This window comes from Panthera uncia, chromosome E3, assembly GCF_023721935.1.
Source record: "Panthera uncia isolate 11264 chromosome E3, Puncia_PCG_1.0, whole genome shotgun sequence".
Lineage (NCBI taxonomy): Eukaryota > Metazoa > Chordata > Mammalia > Carnivora > Felidae > Panthera > Panthera uncia.
This window is the reverse complement of record NC_064815.1, coordinates 24,446,807-24,472,965: the sequence shown is the minus strand read 5'-3', so window position 1 is coordinate 24,472,965 and position 26,159 is coordinate 24,446,807. Positions and strand designations below refer to the sequence as shown.

Genomic DNA, 26,159 nt, shown 5'->3' with positions numbered 1-26,159 from the left:
CCTCCTACGAGCTCCCTGAGTTGTCAGCTTAGGCCCCAAGTATCACAGTTGCTAAGGCCTTGGGATCATCTTCTGGTTGAAGCTTCTCCATCCCCATTTTTCAGACTGGAAAGTGAAGGTCCCAAGAGAGAGTATGAATCCTCCAGGTCACGGTGTTAGTCTCTGGTGGGGCAGGGAATGGAACGCCGTTCTTCCTGGCTTCCAGGAGGTGGAAGAGATTTGGGCCCTGCTAGACCCTCAGGAAAGGGGACAGCCAGGGCAAGGGGCAGGAGGGGAGTGCCCAGAAGTTGTCCCTGGAGCCCAGGCCCAAGGAAAGCAGCCCCTGGGCAGCTGAGTAAGTGGCAGTGTCTGGCCAGCACTATAAAGGTTTGCCAAGGGTGCCCTCTGTGACTGCCCGTGTGGCTTGCTCAGGTATACAGCCTGGATCTGTGAGGATACTGGTAGATGTGCTCAGCTGGCGGAGAGAGTTCAAGACAGCTGGGGAAAGAGAGTGAGAGAGTGAGAGAGAGAGAGAGAAAGGCAAAGATACCTCCTGGGTCAGGGCCCTACCCTTGGATGTTGAGGACAAAGGGATAGCGGGGAGATAGTAGGTGGCAAGACTGTCAGCCCCTCGTAGGACCTATGTCTGCAGGTGTCCTGGTAGCCAGTGGACTATCCAGGGTACATAGTGGGATGGCCCAAACTCTAGGCTATTTTGAAGTCAGGCTGGACCTACAGTCTGAGCAGGTGGAACCCTCTGCCTGGAGGCCTGGACATTCTGGTGGGCAGGCAGGTGGCTCACGTACTTGGCCGGAGAGCAGGCAGGGAGCAGTACTGGTCCAGCCAAGCCAGTGAGGTCTGACGGAGGCTCTGCAAGCTTGCTGTGGACACCATCCCATTGAAGGACTCGAACAGAGGCCGAATGAGGATGCTGAACTGGGCCCAGGTCAAGGATCAGGCCTGCTGTCCACCCAGTACCCTCACCCAGCTCACGTGTAGCTCTGACATCTGGGCCAAACAAGGGGAAGGGCCTGGCCACTGTGGCACCTTGAACCTCGAGGCCTCCCGCTATAGCTACCATCCAATTCTGCCCGGCTCCTCTATGCCCTTCCTCTAGCTGGACTATCCCCCCTCCCTGGGCTTCCTGCCCAGGCTCAGCCAAGAACTTGACCAGGTAAGGGGGTGAGAGATTCCATGTCTTCTTTAGGACCGACCCCACTCACATCACCCAGACTTTAGGCTCTTCCAAACTGCCCTTGGAACATTCTGTGGGCGGGGCTGTGTTCCCCTCACCCGGGGGCTCCTCCCTCGGTTGCCCTCTGCTCCCAGCTAATCACTGGACACTCCTGCTGGCCAAGATGCCAAGGGCCTGGAAAGAGGGAGCGGAACCGGGGCCCCTTCCCCTGGGAGCAGCTCTGGGACCCTGGCTGGCCTGTGGCGCTGAGCCTGCAGTCAGGCACAGCTTGGTCCGGCTGCGGCGCTCACCCTACCGCTGGCCAGGTAAGGATACCACCCAGAACTTCCAGTTGTGCAGTGTCCGGGTGCGGACATAGTCGTTGAACATGTCTCGCATCTGGTCGAAACGCTGGTGCGTGATGGGCACCCCGGTAGCAGGCAGCTGCTGCTGGCACAGGCTTGGGGGTACATGGGGCTGGTCAGGGCTTGGGAGTCCTGCCCCTTTCCCCCACGGCGCACGCGTGCGCACGCGCATGCGCACCCCCCCGCCTACACCTACTTAATGGCAGCGTTGAGCTCCTCGATCTGGTCCCGTAGCTGCTGGGCCTCCTCCTGCATGGCCGCCCGCTCCTGCTGCAGCATGGCGATGTACTCGGCCGTCTTCTGCAGTGTGGTTGCTTTGCTCACCTGCAGGCATCCCCAGTGTGGCTCAGGTGCTGGAGGTGGCCCCACTCTGGGGCCCACTGAGGAGGAAACTGGGTGTCTGGGGGGCCCTGGGGCTTGGTCCTGGGCAGGGGGTCTACGAAGGAGCCCTGTGGTTCCGGGGGTGCCGGCCCGGGCTGGAGGCTCACCTTGAGGCTGGGCTGGGCGCTGAGTGTGCTCACCAGCCCGTGCAGGGTGTCAAACCCCAGCTTGATATTGAAGCGCCTCTTCTGCTCTGCAGAGATGTGTGTGATGCGCCGGTTCTCAGTCTTGGGGAGGCAGACAGGGGGGTGAGCCTAGGAAGGAGCATGGAAGGGCCTGGGGGTAGCAAACAGATCTTGGGGTGAGGGAATGGTGCCACCTTGTTGTTGTCTGGACGACCCCGGCTTAGGATGGGTTGAGGGGGAGAGACGCAGACACTCAGGGTCCCCGGGCCTGGAATGGAGTTGAGTTCCCCAGACAGCCTCCGCTCACCACCTGTGGCCGGGAAAGACAGACCCCCAGACAGACCGATACAGGGGAGAGGGGTCCCATTGCCCCTTCCCTCTCATCCTGGCCTCAGATGTGGGCCCCCCTTCTTCCTTCCCCTTTCTCCATCCCCTAGGGACCCCCCTCCCGGATCCCTGCAAGCCCTCTTTACCGCTGTGTGCTGGGGGCGAGAGCCGCTCCGCTTTGGGGACAATCAGGGGCCTGGGAGGTGCCAGTGTGGTTGGGCCTGGAGGGGGCCGGGGTGGTGTGGGGGCCGGGGTCGGGGGTAGGAAGGTGCAGGGGAATTCAGGGGCCGTCTCCTGCAGGGGTGGAGAAGGGCAGAGAGTTGGGGTGAAGCCCTGGGCTCACCCTCACCTCCCAGTGCCCGCCATCTTACCGGGGACCCTGAGGGCCGGAGGAGGGTGCTGGATACGAGTGGTGGTTCCAGGGCTTGCTCAGGCTTGGCTGTGCACAGGCAGAACTGTGAGGGACACTGGGGCCAGCCCCAGCCCCGTCATCTCCCAAGACCCCATCCCTCCCCTCCAGATAGCTCACTCCCCTTTTGGGTTTGGGGCCCATGTCCCTAATTCCTCGCCACCTCCCCCACAGCTGAGCCCACCCGTTACCACTTCACCCTCTGCTCCCACAGGCTCCCCACTTCCCCTCTGAGGACAGTGCTCTTCCCATCTTACCTGCTGTGAGCAGCTGTGTGAGGCAGGGGTTGTTGCCCCCCGCTGGGGTAGTGGGGTTGGCGGTGGCAGGGCCCAAGGTTGGGGGGCTGGGCTTCTCCCCTCTAGGGGATGGGGCGGGGGGGCTTGCCTCTGGACCTCATGCCTTGGGGCACTGTGAAGTGAGGCCCAAATTGGGGCTCCAGATACCCTGAGGGTAGAAGGTCTATGGGGAAGGGAGCAGGGGCAGGGCCTGGACCAGGCTGGGGGGTAGGTGGGAAGGCAGTGGGAGCCGGCAGTGGGGACACTCCTGGGGCAGGAGGGACAGTAGAGAAGGGGAATCTAGGAGAGAAGAGAGGCTCTTCCTGCAGCAAAGCAGGGGGAGGAGCCATGGGAGGGAAGGCGGGTGGGGGACAGGGCTCTAGACCAGGCCCCTTGGGAAGGGCAGGGTATTGGAAGAGGGGTGGGGGTGCTGGCGGGGGTGGGAGCTTGGGCTTGGGGTCTTCAGGAAGGAGGAAATCAGAGTTCAGGAAGGCACTGGAGTCCAGGGTGCCAGGGCAGCTGCTCCGAGCCTGGTTGGGGGACAGAGAGAGAGCAGGGGAGAAAGCTGGCCTTTGCAGCCACCCAGGCAGGCTCTTGCCCTGGCTGAGGTCTGGACTGGGCACTGGGAGAGAGAGGAGAAATGATCCCTGTTGTCCCCCCCACCTACACACACCAAAGGAAATTGTAACCTAATGAGGGGAGGGAGTGGAACACACTTAGGCACACATTAGGTGTAAGAAAGAGCATCAATCTTCCTGCCCATCTTTTCATTCACCAAATAATGATTCCATCCTACCACCAATCCATTCGTTCTCCATTCCCCTATTTGGCCTCTCACCTGTGAGCTAACTCATCTATCTCTCAATCGACCTGTGAGGTATAAACCCATTCACCAATCCATCCAACCCATTCATCCACCAACCCATCCAGACATAATCCATCATCCACCTATCCACCATCTGTTCATTGACCAGCCACTTATCCAGCCACCACCCTATTCATCTACAAATCCGTCCACCAGCACATGCATCCAACCAACCACTCGCTTACCCATGTGAGCATCCACCCCCCTCTACAACCCGTGTATCCATTCACCAACACACCCATCCATCCACACATTCACTCATTCACTTAGTGGCTCAACCATTGGGCAACCATTGACCCTATGCTTCTTGAACTGTGGTAGGTATGGAAGATGCGGCGGTGAGCAAGGCCTAGCTCTTCCAGTAAGGAGCTCACGGTCTGGTTGAGGAGAGAGACCTCTCAGCAATGAACTACAATAGTGCCGGAACAGTCTGATGACAGAGGGACCTGGCAGCAGAGAGGCAACCACCGAATTGAGCCTGTGAGTTCCGTCTCCCAAATGGCAGGTTCACCGTTTCCTAAATGCTCACACTGAGCTTTCTGTCTCCGTGTGTGCTCTCCTCCCATCTGGCTTGCCCTTTACTGGCCTCTTCTGGCCAAACCCAACACATTCACTAAGCCCAGACCCTCGCCTCCTCCAGGAAGCCTTCCCCAAGCACCCCAGTCCTTCGTGGTACCCTGCTCCTTGCTCCCCTGCCCTCAGCCTCCCTCCCAGAACCACTTGGTCCACCTCTGCTTCACAACGGTTTCCTCCTCAGCTGAACTGCGCCCACTCAGAGGGCAGAGATGGGGTCTGTCTCCCCCCTCCAGTCCCTCTCAGTCGACCAAGCGTAGGAATGGGCACCCAGGAAGTGCCCTGAGTATCTCCTGGACATGGGCAGGTGAGCGAGGCACGGCTGAATGGCGTGGGGTGGGAGCTCACCTGCAGGCGGTTATTCCCTGAGAGGTGGGTCATGCCTGACGAGGCAGGGGGCACCTCTGAGCCCAGGATCGAACTGCCGAAGAAAGGGTCAGCCATGGTGCCAAAACTGGGGGGCTCCGGGAAGTGTGAGGGCGTGGGTGTCTGTGGGGGGCGGTAGCTGGTGAAGAAATCTGCAATTCAACATACAGGGTGGTGGCAGTTAAGGATAGGCCCAGGCGTGGCTGGAGGCAGTGGGAGGAGAGTGGGCCTCGTGCCCTGTCCCCAAGCTGGGCTGGCCTGGCTGGCGGTGAGGTGGGGGGAGGCGGGGGAGGGGGGGCTTCCACAGGAGATTGTGAAATTGAGAGAGTTTCTGTCTCACTCAGGGGAAGCAGCAACAGAGGTTCGGTTGGGATGGGCCTGCGTGGAGGACAGCAGAGGCCGTGTGGGGGCGTGAGCAGGACCCCCAGGAAACAGCCCTCCCACTGAGCCCCACACTCGGCTCATGAGGCCCCCTTCCCTGTCCCAGGCCTGGGCACTCCCCTCTTCTGCTCCTGTTACCAGCCCTGCTGGGGCCAGAGAAAGGGGAGGGGTAATAGAGAGTGCCCTGAAGGGACAGGGGTGGGGTGCAAAGGGGCAGAGGTCCGGGATAGGGAAGAGCCCCAGGGTGATAGGAGTTCAAGGGGTGAGATAGAGGTGAGAGGGGTCAGGAGGTCAGTGGGTCTGCGAAGTTGGCTTGTGGGAAGGTCAAGTGGGGCCTCAAAAGCAGAGCCCGGGAGCGGGGTGGAAGGGCTAAGGGGGTCATAGCAGGGGTCAGAGGGTGGGCTCAGAGCGGGGGCAGGAGTTGGGGGGGGCACTGGAAAGCCTGGAAGAGCTGGCGGGAAGGGTCAGCCAGATTGTCTGAGGTGCGGGTTGTGTAAGCCCCAGGCTATTCTGGTTTTGGGAAGCAGCTGCCTGCGGCCTGACCACATCCCGGGCCTGGGCGCCGCCCGCCCACCCGCTCCCTTCCGGGCACCTTTCTCTGACCCTGACCAGTCTTTGGCCTGCAGCAGCTCCCAAGACCTCCTGGTCTTGTCCCACCCAGCTCCGCTGGCCTTGGATGGGCCCTGGCTCCCCAGGCAGGGGAGCTGGTCAGGCCTCCTCCCAAGAGAAGGAGACTCAGGAGTGGGACAGATAAGACCATGCCAAATCTGGAGCCTGCTGTGTGTTGAACTTGTATGTGCATCTTTTTTTTTTTTTTTATCTTTTCCTTCTTTTTTTTAAAGTTTTTAAAACTTATTTTGAGAGAGACAAAGATAGAATGAGTGGGGGAGGGGCAGAGAGAGAGGGTGAGAGAGAGAATCCCAAGCAGGCTCTGTGCTGCCAGCACAGCGCCCGACGCAGGGCTCGAACTCACGAAACCGTGAGATCATGACCCGACCCGAAACCAAGAGTCGGACGCTTAACCGACTGAGCCACCCAGGTGCCCCTAAACTTGTCTGCACGTCTTACGTGACTCTGGTGCCCACCTGTCACTGGAAGGCTGGCTCTACATGTAGCATCTATCTGTCTCCGTGTGTGTGTGTGTGTGTGTGTGTGTGTGTGGCTCTGTCTGAGCCTGTGTGCCTGCCTTGATGTGAGGTGCTCGGCATGTGCATGTCTGCTCTGTGCCTGGTGTGGGTGTGTCTTTCCTTGGCCACCTGATCAGAAAGGATCTTTTTGTCCTACTGTCTCCGTTTAACCAAGGGACTGAGTGGCAGAGAGTGAGTGGTCACCGATCCTCTATCCCCCAGCCCCCACGGACTGTGGGTCTCACCACTAGGCCCCCTGAGGCCCAGGCTCTAGAACTAGCCACATACTGGGCCTGCTTCCTGCTCACTGCTGCTGCCTGCCCCCCGGTGCTCAGAAGGGTTCATGCAGTAAGGAGCCCAGCTCGCCACTGAGTCACCACCAACCCCCAGCCATAGTTTACCCTCAGTTGCCCCTCTCCGCTTCCTAGCCCTGGCCAGCCACCCACGGACCCCTAGTCTCCCCCATCCCAAGCTTCTACCCCCACCATCGATGTGCATCCCCTCCCTGAGACCCTCTCCTGCTCCAAGCCCCCTCCCCTTCCTTGAGCACTCCTCACCAAGCCCCCTCCCTCCATAGAGTTCCGGCTTCTTCACTGGGATTCCTCTCAAGCGAAGAGCTCTTGGGGGACAATCAAAGCACCAGCCCCGGTGTCCCTGGTGGTCCCTACCCTCCCTGTAATGGAGCACGAGAGGGGGCCACACTAACCACCTCCTCTGCATGACCCACACCCCCTATTGTAGGTTGCCCATGCTCACCCCCACCCAGGCAGCCACCCTGGGTTGAGAGAAGCGGCTTCTCAGCCCCAGTTTTGGCCCTGGGGCCCCGCGTCCAGGAAGTTTCCTACCTGTGGCAGGGGTGCGTGTGCCCAGACAGGACCGCTGCCCTCCCAGGCTGGTCTGCTCTCAGGGCACTGCCATCAACACTTCTGCCCCCACAGCCCCCACCCTGTCCAGGGCTGAGGCAGGGGTGGGGGTGGTTCCTCATTCCCTAGTTCCCTCCCCACCTCTTGACTGACAGGCCCAGGACCCTGTGAAAAAGGAGTGGAGGGGTCATTGCCACTAAACCTGTATCCCAGAACCCCCCTTTCTCGCCCTGGAGCCTTGGCTAAGGCAAGCCAAGTCTCTATGGCTACCTGACCCCTAGCATGGCTCCAGAATCCCCTAAATGTTTGATTATCGGGGACAGTCTCCAAGATATAGCTAAGTAAAAGAAATGATGTAGGAAGAGTGTGTTGTGAAAACAAAAAGAGACATTTGTCCACAGCTGCTATACAGACATGGGTATCTCTGGGAGGACACAAAAACCAGTGACCCAGTGGCCCTGGGGACAGGAGAGGGAGGCACAGAAACATGTTACTTAAAAAGTGCTTGGGGTGCCTGGGTGGCTCACTCAGTTAAGCGTCTGACTTCTGCTCAGGTCGTGGTCTCGCAGTTCATGGGTTCGAGCCCCACATCGGGCTCACTGTTGACAGCACAGAGCCTGCTTCAGATTCTCTCTCTCCCTCTCTCTCTGCCCCTCTTCATGTGCTCATTTCTCTCTCTCTCAAAAACAAGTAAACATTAAAAAAAAATTTTTAAGTGCTTTACAAGATACAATTCCTGGGATTTTCTTTTTCTTTTTCTTTTTTTTTTTAAGTTGATTTATTTTGAGAGAGAAAGAGAGTACAAGCAGGGTAGAGGCAGAGAGAGAGGGAGAGAGAGAATCCCAAGCAGATTCTGAACTGTCAGTACAGAGCCTGATGAGGGGCTTGAACCCACAAACCACAGGATCATGACCTGAGCCGAAACCAAGAGTCAATGCTCAACCGACTGAGCCACCAAGGTGCCCCAATAAATAGTTTTTAAAGGGAATTAAATAAATAATAAACAGACCCAAACAAATGAAAGTCCCTTTCTCTCCTGAGAGTCCCAGCATCCATTGCTTCCTGGGAGCCCAAAGAGCCTAGAGCCTGAAGCTTCAGTGCCCCTGAGCCTTGACCCCTGCTCAGTATCCAGTCTGGCCCTGCTCTCACCTGAGGCCAAGTCATTTGCATCCCAAGTCCTGACAAAGGGAGACCAGGAAGATCCCTCAGAAATCACTCAGATCATCCACCCTCCCACAGGGGCCTGAGGTCTGGTGGTCATGCTGGGACTTTCCTCACACTGACCCAGCCACAGGCCCCGCCTCCCCCTTCCCCCAGGACAGGGCGCTGCTTCACCTGAGATCTCCATGAAGTCATCCAGGCTGGGCTGCAGGGGTGTCAGGTCCGGCTGGATCATGTCAGCATTGCCCACATAAGCTGGAGGGGGCAGTGGTGACGTCAGGAGCGGCAGGCCGGGTGGACTGGGGGCCACCCACCCCTGGCCATCCTCCCTTGGCTGCCTGGGTTTTCACAGGCCTCCCTTTGCAGGTGCAGGCCCTTACCGTCCTCAGGGCGCAGCTGCAGGGGCGTGGAGCTGGGCTGAGTCATGGTGAAGAGCGTGTCGGAGATGTCGGACAAAAAGCAGTCCAGGTCCAGAAGCTGCCGCCCGCCAGGCTCCTCCTCTGGGCCCCCGAGCAGCACGGGCACCACGCTGGAGAAGAGCTGCTCGCACCATCGCTCCGGTGGTTGCCAACCCCCTTCCACCTAGGGAGACAGAACCTTCAGCAGCCACGAGAGAGGGACACCGGGGTCTCCCGCTGCCCTTGGCCCTTTCATATGGCCCCCGCCTGGGGGATGAAGCGGTCAGTACATGGCCCTCCTCACCTCTCTCTCTGGAGGACCCAGTTTGCCTACTGGAAGGCTTATGGTCACCCCATTGGCCTTTAACAACTGTCCCCACGAGCTAGAGCTGGATGGCCTGCTGAACAGATAAGGGGCCTCTTCCTGTCCCCTCTACTTTTTCTGCCTGGAACCTCAGTTCTTAGGGACTTCCGTTCCCCCATGCCTCCCACCACTTCGCTCAAGGACTCCCCACCCCTCAGGAGGAGAAGGGCTCAATCAACCAGAGGACGGCGGCCACGCCCACTGCCCCCATCGGGTCCCGCCCTCCTCTCCTAGAGAGAAGCTGTCAATTCTCTGGGTCCAGGGAGCACCCACCTGCTTTGGGGTCAGGAGATCCCCTTCCCTGCTGCACTTACGGAGCTGCAGGAACACACAGAGGTGGACAATGGATCCCTTGTCCCTCTTCCATCACTTCCCGCCAAGGCCTCCCCCACTCACAAGCTCCCCCAGATGAAAGGGATGCCGGTTTCCCCTCTGGAGCTCCTCCGCGCTGGGAGGTAAGGAGGCTGCGAGGGGACCCTCGGCCACACGGTGGCGCTGTCAGCCCGGGTCTTAATGGGAGGCAGGGTCGAGGGGCGTCTCGCCCCGGGCTCTTTCAAGAGAGGCAGTGGTCAGCAACCCCCCCCGGGGCCCCCCACTGACCCGCTTCTTGTAGTAGATGCGCCACTTGTGGTACTCGCGCATCACCACCTCGATGCGCCGCTTCCAGTAATTGCCCTCTAGGACCACGGCCTGGAGAGGGCCCGGGAGGGGGCTCAGTGAGACGGGCAGCACGGACCCCACCCCTCACCCGATCCCCATCGGCGCCAGCCCCTCCCGCCCGGCGCTAGGAGGCACCGGGCTTGGTAGGGAAGCAGGCAGGCGGGAGGTCCTGCGTCTCAGCTACCTCTGGTTTTCGGTGCTCATCAGCCTCAGGCCCCTGCAGGGGGGTCACGAAGCCACACACGGGGCTCTTCCTCCGCTCCACATCTGAGAGAAGGGGGCCAGGTCAGGAGGGTACCCAGCTCCATCACTTCCCACTCCAAGGGGACTGGGACTCAAGTGCCACGCTAGGAAATCTTGCTTAGACTAAGTACCACCTCCTCCAGAAGTCTTTCTGCCTGCTCCAGCCCTCCCAGAGCTCCCTCTTCTATGGGAACCCCGTGAAAGGAACCTCCCACACCTCCTCTGCCCCCCTTGGCAGCCCAGCAGGTGTGCAGGCAATGGTTGCTGAATGGGATTGTGTGATCACAGGAAATGAGCTGCCCCAACATCAGACCCTCAGACCAGCAGGCCAGGGCCTGGAGCCCTTGGTCCCCTGCCTCAGGCACTGCCCAAGCTGATGCCAGATAACCACCCCTTGTCCCTTCAGGCCACCTAGCTGAGCCCTTTTGCCACCTCCTCCACTCCCTTCCCTATCTCCAATCCTGGTCTCTCCCCAGGTTCCTCCTTTTGGGCCCATAACCATATTCCAAGCTCCCCTGTTCCTGCCAAACTTTCCCTTCCTTTGCTTCCCCAACAAGCTAATCTTCTTCCCTTTCACCCCTTTGTTTTGCTCCTTGTTCTGGAAGATTTGCCACCACTACCTGCACTCCATGCCTCCTGGTCTCCTCTTCACTTCCTGTAACTCAGTACCTGCCCCCAGTGTTCTGTCAAGGCCCTTGTCTGCCCCCCCCCCCCCCAGCCCCACCAAGGCCCATCCCTCTGGGCCTCAGTGGTGGAGCACCCCCTCCTCCCTCGACAAGGGAACCTTCCCTTGGTTCTCCTGTTCCCCTGACCATTTTCACTGGTCCTTCTTCGAGGCCCGCCCCCCAACCTCTCTCATCCTGCCTCTTTCCAGGCTTATTTTCCAGCTGCCCACAGAATCTCCATCAGGATGTACCAAATTAAAACTAAAACAAACAAAAAAAAAGGATGTCCCAAAACTTGAAACATCCCTCCCAAGCCTGTGCCTCTGGACGGTCACTGCTGCCTCCCAGTCACAGAAACTCCCCACTGGCCCCAGCATTCCTATCTAAGTCACTCTGGAGGATGTGTGGCATTTCTTCCACTGTCCCCTCCCCTCCATATTCAATGCCACCCCGGTCTGATGTCATTTCTCACCCGGACCTCCCTGACTCCAGCCTCACCCTCTCCAGCCCATCTTCCTGTCATGGCCTGGAAATGCAGAAACCCTCCATGGTTCCCTAGACCTCCAGGATAAAGTCCACACCTCTTACCTTGGCTTCCAAACCCTCCATGACTGGCCTGTCGGCTTCATCCCCCTTTTCACCTCCTTCATAGGCCCCACCTTGAAGCCAAACGGCTTTTCCCCACCACAGCTCACCTTCCGCTGTTATTCTACACCGCCCTTCCCTTCCCTCCTCTGCCTCACCCACACCTGCCCACCCATCAGGATTGCCCAGGGCCACCCCTCTTCCAGGAAGCTTCCCTCCTCTGAAACCCCATGGTCTTATCTGCCTCGCTCTCCACTTGGCCTTGGCCATTTCTCTGCATGCTGGCCTCCCTGCTGGGAGTAAAAGCAGGAGCTGTTGCCCTTTAGACTGAAATCCCTGAATCTGGAGCAGAGCTTGGCACACAGTAGGGCTTCCAAACCTTGGGCTCCCCAAGCAGTGACTTTTTCCGCCTTAGCCCTCAGCAAACTTCCTCTCAGACAATTGACAGACAAGGGGGACCACCCGAACGTGACACTTATTGGGACCTTCAGCATCATTTACAAAGTTCTGTCCTAAAGGACATTCTCCCAAATGATCCCCATGAGAATGGGAGAGGGAGTTTGTCCTGGTACCTGAACGTGGCTGGGAAGACAAAGGGATGGGCCCTCGGGTGTAGGGACTCCCTGGGGTTAGAGCAAGGAGGGTCTCAGAGAGTGGCTGTCCTGGCTTCCCAGATGAGGAGATGGGCACTAGGAAAGAATAAGTTTGTCCAGGGTCCCAGAGGGTCAGGTCTGAGCAGGCCTGGCTGGGCTTTTCCTCCCCCACCTTGGGGACCCTGTGCTCCAGACAGAAGGGCAGTGACCATGTGGCTCCTGGATCTGGGGTAGGCTTTATTCAACACCAGTAAGTTCACCCATTCAGGCAACCACCTGGCCCCTTGCACCTAAGCTGTGACAGATACTGGGACAAGGAATCAGTGGATAAATCGGGGCGCTCAAGCTTAGTTGGAGAGATAAGGAAAGCACACACAGAACACAAGCTAAAGCAAGGTGGGGAGCCTCCCATGAGAGGTGCACAGTGCCCTGGGTGCTCAGAGGACACCAGGATTTGAGGGTGTGAGAAAGGAGGGGATCTTGGAGGCCAGGAGCCTGCAGAGGGATGGCAGGTTCGAGGGGATGAGCCAGGCAGTCCTCCAGCTGTCCCCACCCCTCTCCCTTTCCTGAAGCCCACCTTCAAACCCTCAGTGCTCAGGGAGAAGGCGCGTGCTGACATTTGTTACATGCCTGCCGCGTGTTGTTACTATCGTCACAAAAATATCATCACCTTCAGGGGCCCTTGTGTGTGTCAGGCCCTGTGCTGAGATATGAATGATCTCCCTGAAGACTCACAGCAAACCTCAGAGCGGGACCTACTGTTATTCCCACTCTGCAGATGAGTGAGCTCCAGCTAAGGAGGCTAGGGACTCTCCCAAGGTCACACAGCTGGGGCATCCTAGAACTTGACTCAACCCACCTCTGTCTGACACAGAACGTGGGGTGCTTCCAGCAACTCGTGCAATAGCTGGAGACCAGGGTCTGCCTGTCTGGGTGAGGGCCCTGGGTGGCATCAGAAATGTCTTCTGCAGAGAGAAGGATCTGCATCCCATCCAGCTTCGTGGGGAAGGGTGGAGAGTGCAGAGGTGTGTGGAGGGGTGGGCAGTGACTCCCTCTGGCCTGTCAGCTTCCTGGTCTGAGTAGGGCCCATCCTATGTGTTGTCAGTTGAGGACTGGAAGCCAGCCAGCTCGGAGCAGTAGAAGGAGCACTGGGTTCAGAGTAGGAGAGCCCTGGACTTCCAGCTAATCACAGTTCTGCTTCTTTTATGCTCCATGACCCTGAACAGGTTACTAGCCTTCTGGGCCTTACTTGCTCATCCATAAAATGGGAGTGATAATATCTATCTGCCAAGGTTGCTAGGAAGCCTCAAGTAAGATGATTTAGGGAGCACTGGGCACATAGATAAATAGAAACCAGAAAACCCTCCCTCTCTCTGCTTGGATGGAATCCAATGGAGCCGGGACAGAGAATACTGAGTATGGTCCCTCCTGGGCTGTGTGTTCCCAGCTCAGGGAAGCCTTTGATCAAGCGGGACTTGGTTGATCTGGACAAGGTCCCAACCCAGGGCCAACTGGTCTGAGGCCGCTCAGCCTCTGCTGCTGGGCCGTGGTGGGTGGGTGGGTCTCATATCCCCAAATGAATGACCGTGACCTCCTCAAGGGCATCTCAGATTCAACCATCATTTATTTAGCATCAGTTCTGTGCCAGGCCCATTCATACTTGTTATCACCATGCCAACCAGGAAAAGTAGGACTATTGGTCTTATTTTATAGATAAGGAAACAGATTCAGAGAGGTTAGTCACACGGCCTGCAGTCACACAGCCGGCAAGGGCAGAGACTGGGGAGGAAAGCAGCTCTGGGTAACTCCCAAGTCCGAAGCCCCCTCCACTGTACCACATGGCCTCTCTGGCCCCTTGTCCCCAGTCTCCATGGGGGCACCTGATGGGGGTTCAGTGAGGACTTTAGTGAAAGGCTGGTGGAGACCCAGGCAGAATCCTTAGCTTCCCCATTCCCAGTGTGATGCCATTGGCCTAGCCAGCATCTAGCACCTCTTTCCACCCTGGCATCTGGAGCACTGACTATGCTGACGGAATGCAGAAAGGGTCTTGAACTGCCCTCCAAATCTCTGCCCACCTTAGGATTCCAAGGGGTGACCTCCGCTGTGCCTAGCATCCCAGGGCAGAGTACCCTTTGGGACACGTTCCCCGAGACTCTGGGGGTCAGATGCTGGTGCTGGCCCTAAGGGGGTTTCCTGGGCACCTCCCACATGCAGCCCCCCTTGCTGGCGAGGCCCATGGTGCCCACTCACACTGGATATACCAGGCCCTCCAGATGGCGTTGTTGAGACGGATCTTGTCCCGGCAAAGCAGCTTGAGGCCTTTGAAGTTCTTCCACTTGGGAGACACCAGCTTGCCACTGTCAGAGGGAGAGGGCTGGGTCAGGGGGTTGGACAAGGGGCAGCTCAGGGAGGCCTCCTGCAGGGCTGGCTCCCCACTCTTCCCATGCGCTGGTTACTCATCCATGCTGGGCAAGCTGAGGACTCCCCTGCAACCCCACAAATCCTGCCCCTCACTCTGCCTGAAATCCCTACCCTGAGAGTCAGGCCTTTAAAAAACCCTCCCAGGTCCCTGCTCCAGGCTGAGCTGCTCATTAACCTACCACCAGAACTAAAACCAGGCTGAAACCTGTTTGTCAGCTCCTTCCTCAGAACAATAATACCACGGCCTCATGGGCATCCTTTTCTTAGGCTGGCTAGGGAGGGTTCTCAGAGTCATTTCTTACAGAGGGAAACTGAGTGCCTGGGAGGGAAAGGGACATGCCTAAGGTCACATGGTGGAGACTGATGCAGGCCCTGTGGCCTTTTCTCCACCAGTCTCACTGGCCCTCTTTGGCCTCCTCCGGGGATGGGTAAGGTGTGCCTGGGTGAGGAGAGAATCTCTTCACTACCGGTGGCTTCCAAGCAGCCAGCCGTTGCCTTTTCCCGGCCCTTCTGGCGTCTGCCCACTCCAGAATCCCAGGATGGCAATCTGGACTGAGCTGGATGGGGTGCACCCCTTCTTAGGGGCGTGTGCAAAACAACAGCCATCAGGCCCCAAAGGAAGGCAGCTGGGATGGTGGAGTGGTGGGCAGTGGGGAGGCAGCACCCTTACCCCAGCCCTCACCCTGACCCTAATCCTAGCAGTCAATGAAATCCACTCTCGCAATGACTCTCCAGGTCAAGATGTGCTAGGCACAGGCCAGTCTGCTACCGCTAAGGATCTGACCTAGGAGGTCAAGATGCTCAGAGTCTAGACCCCCACTGATCCCTCCCTCCTCCCTCCCTCCTCGTGGTCCACAAGCCAGGGCTGTATATGAGTCCCCTCTGGCCCATCTCCTCCAACCCTTGCTCACATGGAAGGCTGAGGCGTGGGGGACACCAGGCCTGCCTTCTCCCAAGGCTTCTCCCTCATCGTGGGGGTGATGGGTGGGTGGGTGGCAATCTGACTCCTACAGCCCCTGAAGCGCATGGGTCACCAGGTCTCTTCTCCTCTCTGGTCTCCAAGCTCCTGTGTTTGTTTTGGGGTATGGAGTGGAAAGAGCTGCCACCCCAGGGTACCACAGGCCTCATTACCCAAATAGAGTACATAGCCCATGCCTGCTGGCTGGCCCTCTCCCTCCTAAGTTAGATAAACACCATCTGTCTCGAAGGGAGACTTGGGTGGGGTGCACTGATACCTCCTGGGCCAGCTTCTTTGGCACCTGGGGGGACTCCTGAGTTTGTTGCTTCTGCCTGTATCCCAGCAACCTCCCCACCCACTCTGATCACTCAGTGTCCCACGCCCAGCCTGCCTCCCCTCCCTCCCTGTCCTTGCCGAGGTTCTGGGGTTTGTGGCCAGGAAGGGCTCAGGGAGATGAGATAGTGACAACATACAAGCCCAGAAGGAAAGGATTTGGTCTGTGCTGGGCTTGTTGGCTGGGAGGGGAGGAGAGGGGCTCAGCCCAGAGGAAAAAGCCCATGACCAGGGCTCAAAGGCTTCTTCTGACCAATAGAAAATCTGGGAATCTCAGGGATGGGTGGGAGAAAACCTAGAACTCTTAGTTCAGCACCGCTCCCCCTTCATGAGTCCAAGCTCCCTTATAGGAACTCCCTGAGAGTCTCTCTGACAGGGTCCTGCCTCGGGTCTACATGCCCGGGGCCATTCTTTCCACAGCTAGCCAGCTCTGGCCGCAAACAAGTGTTTTCTTGGAACTTCCAGACCCTGTCTCCCTGGGGCTTCCACCCACAGAACCACGGAATATGCATCTCCTCTTAGGAGAGAAGTCCTCCCTCTGCCCACAATGCCCTGCTGAGGATGAAAGCTGGCCAGGCATCCACAGGCTGTCCTCTGGGCCAAGCACCTGGGGACCCCTTGCCTTGCTGTCCCTTGCCATCCTGTCACTCTCTCGGGGCATCCTGGCTTCTCTAGTCCACTCCTCTCCGGGGGACCCCTATAATTAGGGGTATTCAAGGGCTAAAACACTGTCCCAGTTTGAGCCTCAGATTTTTTTCTCTACCAAACAGGGGAAGCCAAAGGCTCCTGTAGTACTGAGTCACCTCCATCCATGGCTCTTAGGCCCCCACAGAGACTAAATATGCTGGGTATTTAGGGGAAAAGAACAGCCCTCTCCTCCCCAGCTGCCCTGGGTCACATCAGATTCTAGTCCAGCCTCTTAGTGGGAGCAGTTTTTGGAGTGTGCTCTGCTCCTGACCTTGCCCCCTCCCCTGAACCTCCTCTTTTGGTCACCCATGGTCTGTGGGGTGTAGTATGAAGGAGGAAGCTGAAGTTGGGAGCAGGTGAGAAACGTGGGGGGTCGGGGGGGGGGGCTGGGAGAACCTGGGGGGTGCCCACATCCGGTGTACCAGGACCTTAGATGCTCTGTCCCAGTCTGTCCCGTGATGTCCCAGGAGGCGGGGGAAGGGAAGAAAGGGACGGGAATTTGAACTTTCCACATCGGTCCGGCGCCTTGGACGATCAGGTTGCAACATGACCTGGGCCCGGGGCCAGAGCATATGGGCCAAGGTTACACCGCCTGCAGCCAATGGGGTCGTGGCTGGGCTGCCGCGATTGGGGGTGGGCAACACCCCCGCAATCCCCACCCCAGCTCCGGTTCCAGATCAGAGAGCCTCAAGGGCCGTTCTGTATCCCGCGGTTCTCAGAAGGGGAGGAGGCGCCTCTGAGGAAGAGGAATATTTGCACAGAGAAAAGATCAAGGCTGGCCGATCCCCCTTTCACCTCTACAGTTTTCGGTTGATAATTTATCCTGGCCCCTCAGCTCCTGGGAACTTTGCTCCAGGGCACCGGGCCAGACCTCGGGTTCGCGCCCTCTCCAGGGACGCAGGCAGGCGTGGAAGCCCGGGCCAGGCGCGGTCCGCGAGCTCCGCGACGCGCATAGCAGGGGTCCCAGGCAGCGTTAGGCGCTCAGCCTCGCGCTGCGACCCGGGTAGGCGAACCCAGGCCTCCCGGGGAACCAGCAGCACCCCCTGCCGGGCGCCCGCTGGGAAACTCTGCCAGCTGGGCCCGCCGGAGCACCCTTCTCCCGCCACCCTCGACCTAACAGGTCAAGAACAAGTGTCCCGGCAATTGGGAAGTACAGGGTGGACAAGAGATTGGGTTTCAAAAGTGTTGGCTATGAATCGGGACAATCATGGGCGTGAGGAGTTTCGCCAGGGTGCAGGAATGGAGTGGGTCTGGGCCCGGGTACTGGGGAGGGAGCGGAGGGCCGAGGTGGTCTGGTGGAGTGGCCCCCAGAGTGGAGGGTGGGAATGGCTTAGGGTCCTGGGAGCTCGAGGGATGCCCTGGAATTTCTTTGGGGGCAGAGGAGTCAGGATGGGGAGAGGGGCCTTGGTGGGTCGAGGTGGAGGTCGAGGTGGAGGACAGGACGTCCGCAACCTGGGGAGGGAGTGAAAGTGGTGAGCCATGGGAATCTGGAGGCAGGGCCGGGGCCAGCCTGCCCCGGAGGCAGGCTCGGGGTTGGGGGAGAAGGGTGTCCAGGATGTGGTCGGACTCTCCGAGAGCAGCCAGGGACCAAAGTTTGGGGCCGGGTGGGGTGTCCGGGGGCCCAGCGCGTGGTGCCGCCACGGAGGGCCGAGGCTGCCGGGCCCCGGAGCCGCCCTCACCTGTAGGCCAGGCTCATGCACTCGAAGAGGCGGGTGAGTGTGGGGTCGATGCTGCGCGGCCCGAAGTCGGCGGGCCCCATGGGCCCCTCCTGGTCGCGCCGCCGGGTCAGCGAGTCGCTGTGCGGCGACGACACCATGAAGTGACCGCTGTGGATGACTTGCGAGCGGAGCAGCCCGCCCGCGCTGCGCCGGTTACTCGGGTCCTCCGAATCTGTGTCTGAGTCCGAGTCTTGGCTGGGGACGACCCGCGGGCAGGACAAACCAGCGGCCAGACCCGCCAACGCCCGGGCCATGGCTTTCGTCGCAGCCGCCTCGCCCGGGCTCCGTGGAGCAGCTGGCGCGGCCAGTGTGGCCAGATTGGCCTCATTAACATAACCCCGCCCCTCCGCAGCCATAGGTCGTTCCAGGGGGCGGGGCCTTGGGGACAGCGCGCGGGAGCAGGCGGGACTGGGTTTAAATTAGCATAATCAATACGCACGCTAAAAATAAATAAATTAGCATGATCAATATGCTAAGCGAGAGCGCGGGCGGAGCTACTGCGGGTCTGCAGTTTGGAAGAGGAAGAGGTCCCTATTTCCCCTCCTGCCCCTCCTTATGCGGTTCCCCTATGTCACCCAAAAGGGGTCTCAAGAAGAGTTGACGAGTAGAGCACCAGGTTGGCTCAATCGGTTGAACAACCTACTCTTGATCTCCGCTCAGCTCATGATCTTGGCTTGGGTCAAGATCTCATGGTTCAGGGAGTTCAAGCCCCAGGTCGGGCTCTGCACTGACAGTGCGGAGCCTGCTAGGAATTCTCTCTCCCTCTCTCTGTCTGCTCCTACCCCACTCGTGTTTGTGCGCGCACTCTCTCTCTCAAGAAAGAAAGAAAAAGAAAGAAAGAAAAAAGTTTGACTGTTAATCATTCACACCTGAGCCAGAAAGTGCCTCAGTGCCTAGGATTCCTTGCTTCCAGTGCCCTCCTGTGAAGTCCCTCAGCTAACTACACCCCTTCCTCCCTGCCCTCTCTGGTGTCCAGGCTCACATTCACCCTCTCTCAGTCCTGCACACAGCTGGAAGCACGCACCTGTCAGAGTCTTGTGTGGCCTGGCCCACAGGAAGGTCCCAGCACCCCCCAGTTGCCATTATGATCATCACTACACCTGCACAGAGGCCCCGAGGTTTACATGAGTGTGAATCCATGAGTGGTGACAGGTGATGACTGGCAAGGTGGAGCCTTGGTCACCTTCCCCTGGACATCCCCCAGGCAAGCCATCTGCTCTGGAGCTTTGGGTCCTCCCTCTCACTGGCCCTGGGGTCCAGCTCACGTTCCTGTTTCTGAAGTCTCTCCTCTCACCCTGAGAACTGGGCTGTTTGGTCTAGAGCACTCACACTGTCACCTAGCTGGCATCTTTAACAATCCTCAGAGGTGGGATTCTTGCCCCACTTCAGGGCATGTCACCAGCGTCCACAGGAGTGGAAACACCCAAATATCTACACAGGGCCCGAAACGGAACCTGGTCTAGAATTCCAGACTTCCCATCCAGGGTTATCTCTGGTGGGGGAGGGGAGGGCTAGAGGCCAAAGCTAACCTCCCTTGGTTTTGTGGACAGTGTGGCCTATGTGTAGTCACAGGAGAGAAAGCGGGGGCTGGAAGCTTGGAGAAGGTTCTCTCAGAGTGTTTTCTTCCCTCCCCTGGTAGGGTCACACAGCTCCCGAAATCAAATGGCAGTGCCTCGAGGGCCCCTGTGATCACCTGAGATGCTGAAATGATTGCCCAAGGCTGCTCACAGTCCTGTCTCTCCACCCACCCACCCCATGTCCCTTGGCCAGGTACCCTCTGTCCCTGCCAAACAGTCACTTCTCAGTCCCTGGTGCCCCAAGTGCTGCTCTCTGCAGGGGTGCATTCTCTCTGCTCATCTGATGGCCAAATTCTGGGGCCTCAGGTACCCACCTCAGCCTGCCTCCTCGGGAGAGAGAGCCATTCCTAAGTGGTCCTTTTGGGATCCTTGGCACGGAGACCGACAGGGTCACTACCTATTCTTTATGTGCCTGTCTGGCTCTGCCCCTGGCCTATGGGCCCTGAGATAGGACTGTTCCTCGGGTGTCTGAACCCCCACACTGAGCATGCAGGGGCTTGGGAATGCTTGGAGAAGGGCATGACACTAAGAGGACATGGCGGCCACTTTGGGGAGCAGGGGTGGGAAGCAGGGCTACTTCTCTGTTGGAGCCTCCTAGTTTCAAGGACCCCGCTTTAGGCAGAGGTCTGAATTGATCCTTGCTGCTAATTCCATGAATGCCCCTGGGCAAATCTCTGTCTTACTGGGGCTCTGTCTCAGTCTCTCGCTCTGTCTCTGTCAACTCAGGAAGTGGAATTCAGAGCTTTCTTAGGATTCTGTTACTGTTAACACCTTGGGTTCTAAGTCTGTCCTATCAGCATCCCACCTCACCCCACCACGCTCCCACTGGCCTCCTGTCCCCAGGAGAAAATCTCAGAATGGCCTCCTGTGGTTCGAGAGACTTTCTCATGAGTTGAGACTCAGTAGCGTGAATTATCTGTCTCACCCCATTACCCTCTCTTTCCCCAGCCATCAGCTGGCCCTCTGCACCCTGTTCTTGCCCTCCTCAGGGCCTGATAATACCTTTGGAGGGCTAAGGACTGAAAAAGACAATCCCTCTCTGTGTAATTCAAAACAGAACAACAGTACATTGTACAATAAACACAAGGAAGTTCATAAGTTCCAATTTCTTCCACGAGGACATCTTCAATTGGAAAAAAAAAATCCATTACTAAATTTTTTTTCAAAAAAAAAAAAAAAAAAGGAAAGAAAGAAAAAGAAAAAAGAAAACGTTTCAATACTCCAAGCTTGCTGAGGCCTGGAATGCATGCTTCATCTGCCTTGTCCAGCCTCCCCCAATCATCATTCCTAACCATACTGAAGTAGGTAATATTACCTCCATTTTACAGTTGAAGAAACAGGTCAGGGAGTGAGACACTTGCTCAAGGTCCTGCCGTGAGAAAGGGCAGAGCCAGGTCTGACTCTGAAGTCCAGCCTCCTTCACTTATGAGGCTGCCACTTGTCTCCTCTTAAATATGATTCTAGCCACGGTCAACTGGAGAAGTCAAACCAGCTGGTGGCATGGGGGCCCTGGCATGCCTGGGCTTCGGCACAGCTGGTTCAGGGTGCCCTTGCCCGGATGACAGTGCAGGCTTGTGCGAGCTGGCCTGGGCTCACCCTTCTCCTCCCTTTCCCATCTGGCCCCCGTTACCCACAGCCCCGGGCTTACAGCCTCTCTCTACAGCCAAGTCTCGTTCACAGGCCACGGAGGTGCAGGACCGGGTGTGAAACCCTGGCTGTCCCTGCCGTCCTGCTTGACATCACACCCGCCCTGTGTCCCAGCCTTCGCTCTCAGAATCCCCTCCTTTCCCTCCTCGTCTGGAAAGCTCACCCAAACTAGAAGTGCCGCCTCCACCTCCAACATCTCCCCGGAGTTCCCACAACCCTTGTTCCAATACAACTTTTAACTGCGTTCTGCTCTGGGTTCCCAGTGAGGGGTGCACATCCCTCCGTATCCCACTAGATGGCGAACTGCCTGAAAGCGAGAATCCCATCCTCTCCATAGACCATTTTTCTCCAAGTGCGAACGGGGCAGATGGGTTTTTGTTGAATGAATTGAGTTTATACTGTATCTGTCCACGACGTGTGTTCTATCTGCCCATCCATCTACACACACACGCACAGACACACACAGATGACACTTACTAAGTGTGTATTATGTGCCTATCCTAGTGCTAGTATTTCACTTTTGCGAAAGTTAAAAAATACAGAGGGGCACTTGGGTGGCTCCGTCAGCATCTGATTCTCGGTTTCCGCTCAGGTCACGATCTCACGGTTTCGAGCCCCGTGTCTGGCTCTGCACTGGCAGTGTGGAGCCTGCTTGGGATTCTCTCCCCCTCTCTCTCTGCCCCTCCCCTGCTGGCGCTGTCTCGATCTCTCTCAAAATAAATAAGCTTAAAAAATACAGAAATGCAAAGATTTGGCCCTTGTAATATCCATAGCGATGGAAAGTAGATTAACAGCTGCTGGGGGTTGGGAATAGTTGGGTGTGGACAATTAGAATAACTACCAATGGGTATTGGGTTTCACCTTGGGGATGGTGAAAATGTTCTAGAATGAGATAGTTGGGGATAGTTGTGCAGCTTTGTGAATATGCTGAATGACACTGAAAAAGGGTGAATTTTATAGTAAGTGTATTCTATCTCAGTAAAATCAGGCACTTTTGTATATCGTTCCATTTCCTGGTAGTCCTCTCCACTGTGCACGTGTGTGGATATGTTACATTTTACCGAGGGGAAACTGAGGCTCTGGGAGGTGATTCAGAGTACTGTTGTGAGAGTGAACCATAAATGGCTAATGTTGGTGGCGCCTAAACAGGCCCGTCTGTAGAATGTTCATGACCGCTCCGTGATTTTCAACTCATCTTGTAGACAAAGGAACAGGCTTTGCCGAAGGTCAAAAGGTACAAGGAGAGCTGAGATTCACACGCAGGCAATCTGATGCCAGCCTGCCCCCAAGAACCTGCATTCTCAAATTAGAAGGACGAGCGATCGCTCGGGAGGACGTGGTACCAGCAGAATTTCATCCATGCCGCTGCCAGGGTAACTTGGCCCAATCACTTCAGAAAACTATTTGTCAGTACCTACTAGGGCTGAACATCCACCTCCCTTATAACCCAGCAATTCCACAGAAACGGGTGTGTATGTGCAACAAATACATATACACGACTATTCACTCAGCATTATTCCTATAATGCAGCCAGGCGCTGTCTCCTCACACTACAGAATATTAACACAGTAACGGGAATGAACACCGTATGACCAAATGCAACCATATGGGTACATCTCACCGACAATATGGTGAACAAAAGAAGCCTGACACAGGAGGGTATGTGCTGTAAGACTTCATTTATATAAGGCTCCAAAACAAGCTAATCTGTGGTTTTGGAGTCAGGGTAGTGTTTAGCTTTGAGGTGAGAGAAGGGATCAAGAAGGGGCTTCCTGGAGTGCTGCTAACATTTTGTCTCAGTATCTGGGTTCAGGTTACGTGGGTGCATTTGCTGGAAATACTCATCAAGCTGGATACTTATGATGTGTGTACTCTAACATAGGTATGTTAGATTTAAAAGGTTTTTTTTTTTTTTTTTAACGTTTATTTTGAGAGAGAAGTGGGGAAGGGGCAGAAAGAGAGAGAGGGAGGCACAGAATCCGAAGCAGGCTCCAGGCTCTGAGCTGTCAACACAGAGCCCAATAGGGGGCTGGAACTCATGGACCACGGGGTCATGACCTGAGCCGAAGTCGGACACTTAACTGACTGAGCCACCCAGGCACTCTGATTTAAAAGTTTTTGAAAAGAGAGCCACCTGAGCGGCTCAGTCAATAGGGTGCCCAACTTCGGCTTAGGTCATGATCTCAAGGTTCATCAGTTCAAGCCCCACATTGGGCTTGCTGCTGTCAGCGCAGACCCTGCTTCAGATCTACTGTCTCCCTCTCTATCTACCCCTCCCCCTCCCCTGCTCACGTTCTCTCTCTCTTTCAAAAATTGATACTAAAAAAAAAGCTTTTGAAAAGAGAAACCAAGTTTGCGCACACACACACAATCAGCCACTCCACCCCGAGTCACCTTGGATGCTCTTACCTGAAGCCTCCCTCAGCTGGAGGTGAATTGGGCATTTAGGTGGGGGGAGGAGGGAGGTGGCACATCAGGCCAGAAGAGGATTTGGGGGCATCATTGAGTGAATTGAAGAAGCAGGGGATGCAGGAGTGGACAAGAATGAGAAAGAGGAGTCTTAGCTGTGTCTCTAACTGGCAGCAAAACGGGAAGACAGTTTCCCCTGTTGGAGTCTCAGTTTCTGCATCTGTGAAATGGGGGACCAAATCATGAAGGAAAAGTCGATAAATGTGACTACATTAAAGGGAGCAAGTTGGACCAGGTTAGTTTTCACATCAGAAGCACCCAAGTGTTCTACCAAAAAATATAGGTCTCAACCCAAAGGGAGTGAAAAAAGTCACTTCCCTTTGCAAGAAGCACGTCTCACGTTTCTAGACTTTCTGCTTCTATATTTATATTTAGGGATACTATAAGTGTATTGTTTATACATTTTTAAATTATGAAAATACCAAATAAAAATAAATTCTATGTCGACTGCCCCTGGTCCCACTGAGGAGCCCTGCTCTTTGTGCTCTGAGATTGTGAGAAGGGAGGAGGAAAGGCAGAGGAGGAAGAACAACAGAGTAGGGATGGAGTGAGCACCCAGCTACTTCCCCTCATCTATTCAACTGTATCTATCTGCACATCTAGTCATTTACCTATCCATCCATGCAACCATCCATCCATCCATCCATCCATCCATCCATCCATCCCAATCTGCCCACTTATCTGTCCATTCGTCACCTCTCAACCCATCCATTCATCTCTTCTTGCATCCATCTATTTATCCATTCATATCTTCCCAATCTGTCCATCTGTCCATTTTCCTTCCATTTATACATCCACCTAACCTTCCATCTCTTCATCCCTTTCTCCACCCAAATACCCCTTCAGCTGCCCATCCAGCACATGTATTAACTGCCTCCTTGTATCAGGCCCTTAGTTAAGCCCAGGGTAGCGGGGCGTGGAGAGGGCAGAGATTTGAACCCAAGGCTGACACCATGTCTGGCAGTTTGCAATAGGTTCCTACCCCAGGCTGGGCTGCGCTGGGGTGTGGGGTGTGGAGAGCCCAGGAGAGGAAAACAAGCAACTGGAGAAAGACCAGCAGACACGGTGGGAGCTAGGATCCAGAGCTTGTCCCAGACTGAGGAAGGACAGGAAAAGGAGGAGAGTGGCTTGGAAGGTCAGCCTGGGCTTCCCCAGATGGTCCTAGAAAAACCAGCCCAGGCCCCTGGGATCTGGGGGAACATGCAGTGAGGCTAGTTTCAGGCCCAGCCCACTTCAATCCCTCTCCGTCTTCTTCCCTCCTCTTCTTCTGTGCCCCCTTTCTTCCCATCATCCAACTTCCCAAGGCCAGGGCCTTGGTCCATCCATCTGTAATTCCAAAGCCTGCCCAAAGTTTAGCCAACAAAACCACCAGTCTCTGCCTGGCCATTGGCAGGAACCACAGAACTTTTAGAATCTTCTATTGTCCCTTGAGGAACCTAGATGAACAGGGCTTATGATTACTTGTCATCTGTGAGTGAACAGGCTCAGAGAAGTTAACTTACTTGCTTGAGGTCACAGAATAAGTAATTTAAGGCTCTAATTCCTCACCTGTACTTTTTTACTAGCATGGTTAAAATAGTAGTGAGGAGAGGGGATCCGTTTCCATAGGGCCCTGGGGTGCAGCCCATGGTGAGGCTGGGGGTGTGGGTAGGTGGTGTGCAGGGATAGCTGGGAAGGAAGAAAACAGTGGCATCACCAGTGGGGTTATCTGTCTGGAAACTTCCCCTTCTCCAACACTTTGGCTGCTTCGTGGGCAGTCTTAAAACCCCATTCCAGGCCAGGAAGAGGCAGAAATGATGTGGGTGGGGCAAAACATCTTTTCTCTACTCTGCTGTAAACAGGTAACATGGGATTATATTTTTGGATGACCATTTGGCAAAATCTGTTACACCAAAAACATTTATACTCTTTGGCTCATCAAGTTCAACTACAGAAATCTATAAAAACATCTATAAACATCTATAAAACATCTATAAAAATGTTTCCCTGGGGCACCTGGCTGGCTCAGTTGGTGCAGCTTGTGACTCTTGAGGTTGTGAATTCAGGCCCCACGTTACTTAAAATAAAGATTATTTATAAATAAAACCTTTAAAAAAATAAAAATAAAACTTTAAAAATCAAAGTAAAAATTGGGGCTCCTGGGTGGCTCAGTCAGTTAGGTGTCCAACTTTGGCTCAGGTCATGATCTCATGGTTTGTGAGTTCGAGCCCCACATCAGGCTGTCTGCTGTCAGCACAGAGCCCTCTTTGGATCCTCTGACCCCCTCTCTCTGCCCCTCCCCATCTGGTGCTCTCTCTCTCTGTCTCTCAAAAATAAACATTTGAAAAAATAAAAATAAAAATGTGTCCCTAATGTACAAAGATGTACAAGGATGTTCCTCACAGCACTGTTTATAATTCTGACAAACAGGAGAATGGTTGAATACATTTTGACAGATCTCTATAGTGGAAAACCATGTAGCTGTTAACAA

General features: G+C 56.1%; 1 protein-coding gene and 1 long non-coding RNA gene across 2 annotated transcripts; one reads left to right on the top strand and one right to left on the bottom strand.

The window, feature by feature from the left end:
* Positions 1 to 65: 65 nt before the first annotated feature.
* MLXIPL (MLX interacting protein like) lies at positions 66 to 18,306 on the bottom strand. The gene is given in 18 exon segments (XM_049638791.1): positions 66 to 477; positions 786 to 915; positions 1,490 to 1,613; positions 1,715 to 1,842; positions 2,007 to 2,126; positions 2,219 to 2,334; positions 2,498 to 2,645; positions 2,723 to 2,790; positions 3,018 to 3,156; positions 3,158 to 3,565; positions 4,822 to 4,991; positions 8,546 to 8,626; positions 8,752 to 8,953; positions 9,407 to 9,451; positions 9,734 to 9,823; positions 9,978 to 10,060; positions 14,130 to 14,236; positions 17,958 to 18,306. Coding segments are annotated over 18 exon segments (2,571 nt in total). The 5' UTR covers positions 18,251 to 18,306; the 3' UTR covers positions 66 to 358.
* LOC125928193 (uncharacterized) lies at positions 3,562 to 9,205 on the top strand. Its single transcript, XR_007459589.1, has 2 exons — positions 3,562 to 4,380; positions 8,738 to 9,205. It is a non-coding gene; the product is annotated as an uncharacterized LOC125928193 (long non-coding RNA).
* Positions 18,307 to 26,159: the final 7,853 nt, after the last annotated feature.